General features: G+C 38.0%; 1 protein-coding gene across 5 annotated transcripts in view; it reads right to left on the bottom strand.

Moving 5' to 3' along the window:
* Positions 1–1,830: 1,830 nt before the first annotated feature.
* LOC120538750 (galectin-4-like) overlaps positions 1,831–10,607 on the bottom strand; it is a 56,862-nt gene continuing 48,085 nt past the window's right edge. For all 5 annotated transcript variants that reach the window (XM_039768199.1, XM_039768196.1, XM_039768198.1 and 2 more), the window contains 3 exons: positions 8,141–8,229; positions 3,146–3,311; positions 1,831–2,179 (listed from right to left, as the gene is read on the bottom strand). In XM_039768199.1, the coding sequence (XP_039624133.1) occupies positions 2,033–2,179; positions 3,146–3,311; positions 8,141–8,229 (402 nt within the window). In that variant the 3' untranslated portion in view covers positions 1,831–2,032. The remainder of the gene's footprint in view (positions 2,180–3,145; positions 3,312–8,140; positions 8,230–10,607) is intronic.

Genomic DNA, 10,607 nt, shown 5'->3' with positions numbered 1-10,607 from the left:
TGCATATGGACCTTGAAATATTTATGATAAAAAAATGATTAAAAATGAATGAGAGGGGAATTGGAAGGACCGTTAAGTTTAAATCTATTCTGGTCCACAAAACACTTGGATAATGTTCTCACAGAAGGAAACTCTACAGTGCAATTCAAATTGCTCTTGGATGAATGCAAGCATTAAAGAGCCAAACAGTTCAATACCACATTGGATTGTCTTCTAATTAGGAAACTAGTTGGAATAAAAACCTGCAGCCACTGCGGCCCTCCAGGACTGGGATTGAGGACCCTTGGTGTAGATGAACTTTAAATAGTCACACCAATAACACATTGCTGCATCCAGGATACAAAGTCATGGAAATGGCTGACATGAACCATACAACATACCAGCGCCTAAAGATAAAACAAAAAGGTAGGAAAAGACAACAACAACATTTATTTATATAGCACATTTTCATACAAACAGTAGCTCAAAGTGCTTTACATATTAAAGAATAGAAAAATGAAAGACATAATTATAAAACAAAATAAATCAACATTAACATCGAATAAGAGTAAGGTTCAATGGCCAGGGGACAGAAAAACAAAAAAACTCCAGACGGCTGGAGAAAAAATAAAATCTGTAGGGATTCCAGACCATGAGACCGCCCAGTCCCCTCTGGGCATTCTACCTAACATAAATGAAACAGTCCTCTTTGGATTTAGGATTCTCACGGAAGGGCTTGATGATGATGATGGTCACGTAGACTTCTTCCTTTTAATCCGTCCATCATTGTTGGAGCATCATGAAGCTTTGAGTAGGTGGAGGTGGCGCAGGCCACCACCACAAAGAAACCGGAAAAAGAAACAGAAAAGAGAGTAGGGGTCAGTACCGATTTTAGAGCCACCATGAGTAGTTGTTATGATGAATTGAACATACAGAGTATCAGGATTAAGTTAAATTACGATTAAAATGAAGTTATAGAAAGGCCATGTTAAAGTAATGTGTTTTCAGCAGTGTTTTAAAGTGCTCTACTGTATCAGCCTGGCGAATTCCTATTGGCAGGCTATTCCAGATTTTAGGTGCATAGCAGCAGAAGGCCGCCTCACCACTTCTTTTAAGTTTTGTTCCTGGAATTCTAAGGAGACACTCATTTGAGGATCTGAGGTTAAAGACATGAAATAAAAGTAAACTTTTAATCTTATACTCCAAGAACCTAAGGGAAGTAGAGTCCTCGTGTATAAAACCCCTAGAAAACCCTTCCAAGATCATTTTTATGCCTCAGGAGAACCTCAGAAAAAATTAATAAAAGTCCAAATCAGAGCAAATGTCAGCACTTCTACTGGTGCTTTTTGATTTTGATTAACATTTTGGTGTTTTGGGGGTTGACTTCTGTCTTCTCAGTATTTTCACTTTAGCCTGTTCTCTGGCTGTGTGTATTGCTGGTTTCTTGATAAATTCACCTATCTGGTGGTCTTAATTTTTGTACATTTGCTCTTCCTCACCAAAGTAAGTGCCACTCTAACTTTGAACACTGCTCAGAACTGAAGAACGTGCAGATTGTTAGAAGACTTCAAGCATTGGAAGGACAACACCTCATTTTCTTCATTCTTCAGCACGGTGGGAAAAGGCAGGAATGAAGACACAGAGACAGACAGCATAGTGGACCCTGGGTCTTCACTGTTGTGACTTGATGATCTCTTTCACTGATCAAAGATGGATGAAACAAGTCAATACAGTTGCATTGGTTTCCCAAACAATGCAATCTTCCATAGTGCGTGTCAAACTATTTATTCCTTATACATTTCTTCTTCTAAAAAGTGCAAGCCAAAAAAGGATTTCCTTAAGACATGAAAGAGTGATTTAGTTGAGCATCACTTTATTAAAAGAAATAACAGATTCATCAAGATCATTTTTAATGTTACAAATTTAGAAATAGCAGGAGATCTGAAATGTAACAACTCTGTTGACCAGAGTAGTCAGGTCTCTTTGAATGGAGGGTGGACACTTCTATGTAATGATGTTGAGCACATCAAACCCACTCTGGCATATTGGGGGACTAAAACTGGACATAGGAGAGCTGGACGTCGCCTTCAACCTCGAGAGTGTCCACTTGCTGGAACTCCTGGAAGCGGTGGTTGAAGCTGCAGAGGTGCTGTCCATTTACGTACACTTTGAAACGCTGGTTGCCTGAGCGGATGGACATCTGATGGGGGAAAAAAAAAAAGAAGAGAAGAGAACTCAGAGGACTTTAATGAAAAAAAGCTGATCCATCTGGAGTGAGATAAACAAGATCTTAAAATTGCAAATTTTGTAAATGTTCCACTACTTTCACTCCCTTTTAAACAGACAAGGCACAGGAGCCCCATCATGGGCCACACATCTCTAGGGTCTTAGATACCACTAGGGTCTTGTCACTTTTTATTAGGATATTTTCATCATTTCAGTTTTAGTTTAGTGGATGACTCTAAAATGGCCCAATGTGGTGGAGTGTAGCAGTGTGCATACCAATATGGACTGACATCCCATGTACAGTTTGTTCAGATGCTCCCACATTATGAAAGTAGAAAGGTAAATGGATGGACATGGAGATGTGCCAACCATTTCAAGCAATGTGAATCTTTCTAGGACAGCACCATTCCCAATCTGAGCTTGTTGCTCAAGGGCCAAGTAGAAGAGTCCTAAAAGCCCAAAGGTTCATCTAATTTATGAAGGATGGTAAGAATTTCTATCTATTTTATGATTCTCATTTCCAATTCGGTGCCTTTTAAGTGCACCCTCTCATCTAAACCAATACCAGGGTAAATTATAGTGTAATCCACATGAGTTAGGATGTGAAAGGGAGAACACAGATTCATACAAACTGAACACAGACAGTGGCCTGACCAGAACTTGAACAAGACAGAGTCACTGGAGCTGTGAGGCAGTAAATCCAACTATTGAACCACCATGTCCTGCCTGGCAGAATGCTGAATGAGAATATCGAGTGGTTAAATGAAACTACAGTACGGTGAGACCAATAATGTTACTTCGACCCCATGTGTTATTGCTGTTCTGGAGTTCTAAGCCTCTCTCTGCCTGTCTGCTTGCCTCGTTTTTAATCAGCAGCTTCTTGAACTCACCAGCATCTCATGATGGATACAAGTTACCATCAGGAAGGGGCAACACTTACATCAAAGTACTGTCCCGGCTGGAAGGGATTGAACTCCAGTTCTTTTTCCTCTCGGCCCCAGCAGCCACCCAGGAAGCTGTTTCTTACAACAATGAATTCCGTGAAGCGAGGATTTAAGTGGAACACGATATCACCTGAGTAGCTGACCTTGAAGTTGATGTGAAACCTAAAGTCAGAAAAAGAGAGATGGCAGTGATATTAAAGAGGTCACTTCAGTATTTTATAAATACTTAATAAAAAAAGCTGTAAAAATAAAGAATACCTTCATAGTCATGGTAAACGACCTTGTCGTCTCTCCTGAGAAGCTAATGTCACATCATCACTAGTGATGCTCAACTAGATTGAGATCCCATGACTGCAGAGTCCCTGCATTGAGCTGAACTTTCCTAAGCTTTTTCCTTCTGAAAACACCAGTTTGCTCATCAGCCTACACACTCCTGTAGCTTCAACACCTGCTACCAGTGTGGAAACCTAGTGGGATCGAGCCAGTGGCACATGGGCTTTGCTCTGTATCGCAACAGGCCAGTCAGTGTGGACCAACAGATCAGACAATGTTTACTCAGCCCATGCAGAGCATACTGCAACCACTGGTATGGCACGAATTTTTTGGGCCTTTGGACAATAGCGAAGGTCAGCGGTTCTCAAACTTTTCTATTTCGCGCCCCCCCTTTTCTACCTGGAATATTTCTGTGTCCCCTGTATAATATAAGATAGATGAGAATAATCCATGATACAACTAACAAAGGTATGATACTCGTGCGGTGTTGCGGTATCATATCATTTTTACTTCCATAAAATTTGCATGTGTTCAGCTAACTTCGATGAAATATTTGCAATTTATTTTTTTGTAAGTGCTTTAATAACTGTTAAAATGCCTTGTGTGATTTTTGGTAGTAATTCTAATCCCAAAAACAAAGAATAACTTATTTATTCTTATTTAATTATTTTTTTATGTAAAGAAACGATTAAATATTTTTTAATTTTTAAAAATCTCGTAAACGAGGACACCGATGAAGTCAATCGGCGTGAGACGGAGGTATTTTCGTCCGACAAATATGATACCGCTGTTAGTTGTATCATGAAAATAACCCAATAGGCAGTAAATTAACTCAATTTGTCAATACTGGCTGCGCTGCCAATGTGGTGCAGTCGCGCCGCATTATCACCTTGCGCTCTACTGTTACCCGAATGTTCGCGACAGATACCGATACATCTCAAACGTTCTGGATTGAAAATACGCAACTATAAAAGCAGCAGCAGCCGCGCCACTCGTCAAAGAAACAAACTTCAAATAGAAAAGGAGCTCAGAGTGTCTCGATATCTCGAATATCAAACCAAACCTGGACAGGCTGTGTACTTTAAAGCAGGCACATATTAGTCATTAGATCTATGCCTTAGAAATGTTTTATTTTAATTTTAGTTATAATGCATTCATTGTGATTATATGCTTGCAAATTTAAATTTGAAATAAAAATGTAAAAAAATAATTTTGATGTCTTGTTCATTTATTCGACGCCCCCCTTGTACAGCTTCAGCACCCCCCCAGGCGCGCCCCACAGTTTGACAACTGCAGTTTATCCCGGCCAAGTCCCCCAAGCCGCCAGATGGAGCCCTCCCTGCAGTATGGAGGTGCCCCTAAGACCAGCAGGGAGTCATGGACTATGTAGTTTTTATTCTCAGCCCTGCTGGATACCACAGGGGCCGCAAGAGGGAGCTGCAGGGAGGACCAGAGACTTATTTGGACACTATGACCCGGAAGTTCGTCATAGGAAGAGCGACGGACTTCCGGGATGAAGAAAAGTACTTTTTACCTGACCCGGAAGTGATACAAGATCACATGGACTGGGGACTGGGAATACTTCCGGGTCAGGGAATATAAAAGGACTGAGGGAACTCCCAGACAGTGAGCTGAGCTGGGTGGTAGGAGGGCAACGCGTCTGGGAGTGGAGGATTGTGATTATTGATTTGGTATTGTGTATTGGTTTATGAATAGTGTGGAGTGGAGGGTGCTTAGTGCACGTAATTATTATAATAAAAAGAATTATTGTAGCACTTTTACCAGGTGTTTGGCGTGGTACCTGAGGGTTCAAGGGAGCACTACTGCCCCCTACTGCGACACTGGTGAATGTGGAGAAAAAAAAAAACAACATTCACAATAGTAACCCAATTTAACAATCCTAAATGTATTATTTTGACAGATCTATCATTGTTTGGACATTATCTTTCCAAATAAATCAGTCATTATATGAAGAAGTGCAAGTCTGTTAAGGCTACATTCTCACTGCAGCTAATAATGATTTCATCCAGATTTTTGTCTAGTATCTGTTCTTTTTTTTTTTTTTGGACTGCTGAATTGCCCTACACGTGCAAAATTAATTAAACAATTTTGTCAGACAGATGCTGGTTGCTGCTCTAATTTATGCTGTTTTAATGCAAATTCAAAAGCTTGTGATGCTAAGGAAGAGAAACAGGAGACAAAAGATCCCCTGGTGTTTTATGCACAGAAAAAAAAGGCTCAGTGGACTGGTGAGAGCAATGGATTAGGTTTGGATGTAACATTCTAAAAAACTGATGTTACAAAAGCAATGGCAAGGTTTTCTATCCGAAATATTTTGATTCCATAGTTTTTCTTTTTTTGCTAATCACACTTCTCCAAAAGCACCAGGTCTGTGTCACATATGGGAGCAGAAAGGGGAATGGAAACTTTTTTGGATTAAAAAATCAAATGCAAGGTTGTATGCAGTACAGCTTCTATCAACAACATGGAAGCATTTATAAAAAGGAATTGGGAAAGACAAAAATGACAATAATAATTCAACAAACTAAACACTCGTAAACCAGACCAGGGCAGTTCAAACTTGATCCTAACAATTATTCATAAAACAAACTACTGTGAAAACAAATATTAAAAAAAAACCCTTAACACAACAAACCCAGGCCTGTACTAAAGAGAGTTCAAGAAATCATTGACAATTTCTGCTTTAACACCTTTTATTTTTTTTGCTTGTTTGTTTTTCTTGTCATCCCCTGATAAAATACTACATGGGCATTCTACCGTATTTCGTTATTTCTCTTATGAAGTCAGTAACAATTCAAACAAATATATTCTCAGGTACCAAATTAAATTAAACCCATGCTGTGCCTGACCTGTTTGTTGCCATTCAGGGGAAAACTGATATGAAGTTAACATATGAGACACTGAGACCCCAATGTTATTGTTAATTTCTACCCAAATATTATTTTTTTTGTCTGTCTGGTTCTGGGGCTGGCAGGTTGCTGGGCACATGTTTATTAATAGGCTTGTGGTATACAGTGGGAAGAGGTGGGCAAGGAGGACAAGTAGAAAAAGCCTCTCCTGTCAAGCTTGCTGTGGTTCTCGACTCTCCTGACGCACCGTAATCTTCAGCATTTTACCAATTCGGTCTTCCACTGATGATTTAAGCTTAGATATTATCTTAGGCATAGTTTGACAATGGCTTGTTGTGACAATTGCTTGCTTTGAGCAGGGCTTAATTATTATCTTTTTTGTGTCATGATGCAACTCTCCATTGTCTACTACCGAACTTTTGCAAATGTAAATTATTACTGCGCCCTATCTGTTGCCTAAATGTCATGTGATGCGACATATTATAGCCGCTTCTCACTGTTGTGTTAAACTTAAAAATTCACAAATAATTTTTCAGTTTAAAAAAAAATATATATATATATATCCTTGCAGCTAGCTTTGTGGCAATCTAACAAGAAGGCTGCCCTGCCTCACAGACTACTACAACCACACCTTTGTGATTTTCTTTCTTTGAAAACTTGGCTGGCTTATGGTGAGGGTTAGGGTCAAAACCAGTGCATGAAAAGACTGTCACCACTGAGAGCTGGTTGGCTGTCATCCACCTGCTATTCTTAACAATTAAGTTTGGCCTCCACTGACCCCCTTCAGCAACATCCTCTTTCAGACCACCACAATACATTCTCTTGATGGCTCCTGTGACGTTGTTACACATCTTCATAGGTCTTCTAACACCAGGTATCCCTACCAGTTTGCCGCCACAGGCACTTTTTCCTGTCCTTCTCATTGGTAACCTGTCACTTCACTGACATCAGACATTGCCATCTCTTTAGACACCCCCAACCAAAAGGCAACCTGAAGCCACGGCCTAACAATGATAAATACTTAGTGGCCTTGTCCAAAACCCAAACAAAACTAGAGATGGGTCTAAATATTTTTTATAACTAAATATTTACAGGATCCCAAAATCCATAATATGTTTGAATTTCTTTCATGTGAAAACCTCATATGGGCACAAAAAAATACATTAAAAAACACCTGATAAAAACACCTTTCAAAAAATTAATAATGAATCATTTCATACCACCGTGGCTTCATTAATCCTTTGACTCTTTAGTGAGCCGGCATCTTCAGATCTTAATGTGCACTCTAGTTTGTTATTGCTTAAAAGACTTGTACCGGGAAATACTTTATTTATTAAAAGAATGTTAAGCTTAACTGGAAGCCAAAGTGAGGACTTGAGTTCTAGTGCCCTCCACAATGTTTGGGAGAAAGACATATTTGTCCTTGATTTACACCTCTGGTCCACAGTATTTAATTACAAATCAAACAATTCAGACATTGGGCTTCAATTGCACATTGCAGAATTTCATTTAAGGGGATATGCATACATTTTGGTCCCACCATTCAGAAATGACAACACTTTTTGAACACTATGCCCCCATTTCAAGGCACCATGATGTTTGGGACACAGCAATAGTAGGTTGTTTAAATATTTAGGACTTTATTGCACCTTGGTCATTATTCAAACCCACCCTGTAGTATACAGGAGGATAATGAAATTATAAAGAGGCAGAGGAATCTGAACATTGTTTGTTACCCACTAAAAGTGTGTTGTATGCTGGAATCCATGATCAAGTAGACAGCGGGCATAAGGGATAAGTATGGCACTATTTATAAATCCAATCAATGCCAATGCACACTCTGCCTACCTGTTGGCACCTGGAGGCACCATGCCCCGAATGATGATGGTCCTCTTGGGTGAAAGACCTCCTGGAATCATATTGCTGTAGGGGACAACCTGGTGGATAAAATACATAATGTCTTTTGTAATCTTTCAATAATTAGCTATTAGAAAATGCCATAGGGACATTTAAATAATAAACGTCCACCGAGGCGTGCATGAGAATTTTTTGATGTTTTCTCAATCCCCTTGATGTGGTACAGTGACAAGAAGAACAAATGCAAACAAACTACGATTAGTGAGTTACTCCTCAAGTAGGTGGTCCCCATGGCCTGGAACCCCTGCAGATTTTATTTTTTCTCCAGCCATCTGGAGTTTTTTTTTTGTTTCTTCTGTCCTCCCTGGCCATCGGACCTTACTTTTATTCTATGTTAATTAGTTTTCTCTGATTTTAATTCTTACTTTGTCTCTTTTCTCTTTCTTTATCATGTAAAGCACTTTGAGCTACATTATTTGTATGAAAATGTGCTATAGAAATAAATGTTGTTGTAATCAAATATATGGACTTGGTGGTCCCTGGAGATAAATCAAAAGCACCAAACGTGGTGTTATGTACCGAGTGCATAATAAGCAAGAATGTATACCCAGATTAGAAAAGCATTACATAATACACTAGCAAAATACCCGCGCTTTGCAGCGGAGAAGTAGTGTGTTAAAGAAGTAATGAAAAAGAAAAGGAAACATTTTAATAATAACGTAACATGATTGACAATGTAATTGTGTTGTCATTGTCATGAGTGTTGCTGGCATATATATATATATATATATATATATATATATATATATATATATATACATACATATATATATATATATACATACACACACACATACATATATACATATCACACATACACACACATATATATACATATATATATATATACTATATATATATATATATATATATATATATATATATATATATATATATATATATACACATATATATATTAGTGTTGGGACTCGATTAAAAAAATTAATCTAATTAATTACAGGCTGTGTAATAATTAATCTTGATTAATCGTATGTAATCACACATGAAAATTTGCCCCAAATCGCAGATGGTTTTTTTTTTTTTTTTTTATTTAAAAGTGTTTTAGTGGGCGACAGAATTAAATAATAGACATGGACATGAATATTATAAACTCAAGCTCTTTTAATTTCTGAAAAAAAAAATGCTTTTAAACTGCATTTCAATTCAAAACAGAAACAAAAATATCATCCCTGGCTAAAATTGGGCAGACTTAAAAATAAAGTGGTATTTTAAGTACTTTAAGTACATTTTCAGAATGGTATTGTCTTTAAATAATAATAACAAAAATTTCAATATAAAGTGCAGTTTTTCTTCTTAAAAAAATAAGGCAGAAACATAAAAGATAATTTGACAAGCTTCACCTTTAAACTCTGAGTAACCTTAGCCAAATTTATTTTGTACATTAGGCTAAAACAGTGTGATCATTAAACATTTTGTAATTAGATGTATTTAGAATTACTAATCACGGAAGTCCAATGATCCCCAGTAAGAGTCACAAAGTCCACTTTCTGTAATGCATCTAATTTTGCTTGCTTTTCAGTTTGCACAAAACCACGCTTTTATCAAGGCTTCCGTCGGGTAGTCTTTTGAAATGAAATTTGCCTCCGATCAGTCGTAGGAACGTGCTTTATTCCGACTGTCACATTTTTGTAGCTCTGATGTGTGCATCAATGTAATCGATGTACCAGGAAATCATGCATTGACAAAAGTTCCCCTTTGCTTGGAATTGAAAGTGTGATTAAATGCGTTATTTTTGTAACATGTTATGGAGTACATGCATCGAAGCTTCTCAGCTGTGTTTGTGCTAAGAAAAGGAAACATTTTAAAAATAACGTAACATGATTGTGAATGTAATAGTTTTGTGACCATTATGAGTGTTGCTGTCATCAAGGATTTGATTATCATTTCTTTCAATCAGGTTCATATTTGGACAGTTTGCACAAAACCACGCTTTTATCAAGGCTTCCGTCGGGTAGTCTTTTGAAATAAAATTTGCCTCTGATCAGTCTTAGGAACGCGCTTTGTATCCATTATTCATAAAGCTTCAATTGGTGACCTGTCTTTCTGCGTTAACCGCATATTTTTTCATACGTCTTAAACCAAGGGGAAGCGCGCGTACATACTCAGTGCACCCCCTCTCGGGAATTGAACCTCGGACGTCGGTGCTAGAGGCAAAGCCTCTACCATTGCGCCATGGCGTGTGGTTTGTCTATTTGAGAGTATGTAGATCGGGGTATACCCATGCTTCGCAGTGCAGAAGTAGTATGTTAAAGAAGTTATGAAAAAGAAAAGGGAACATTTTAAAAATAACGTAACATGATTGTTAATATACAGTAATTGTTTTGTGAGTGTTATGACTGTTGCTATCATCAAGGATTTGATTATCATTATTTCTTTC

The sequence above is a fragment of the Polypterus senegalus genome, chromosome 11 (genome assembly GCF_016835505.1).
Source record: "Polypterus senegalus isolate Bchr_013 chromosome 11, ASM1683550v1, whole genome shotgun sequence".
In the NCBI taxonomy this organism is placed as follows: Eukaryota; Metazoa; Chordata; class Cladistia; order Polypteriformes; family Polypteridae; genus Polypterus; species Polypterus senegalus.
This window is presented reverse-complemented; position numbering and strand designations above follow the sequence as displayed.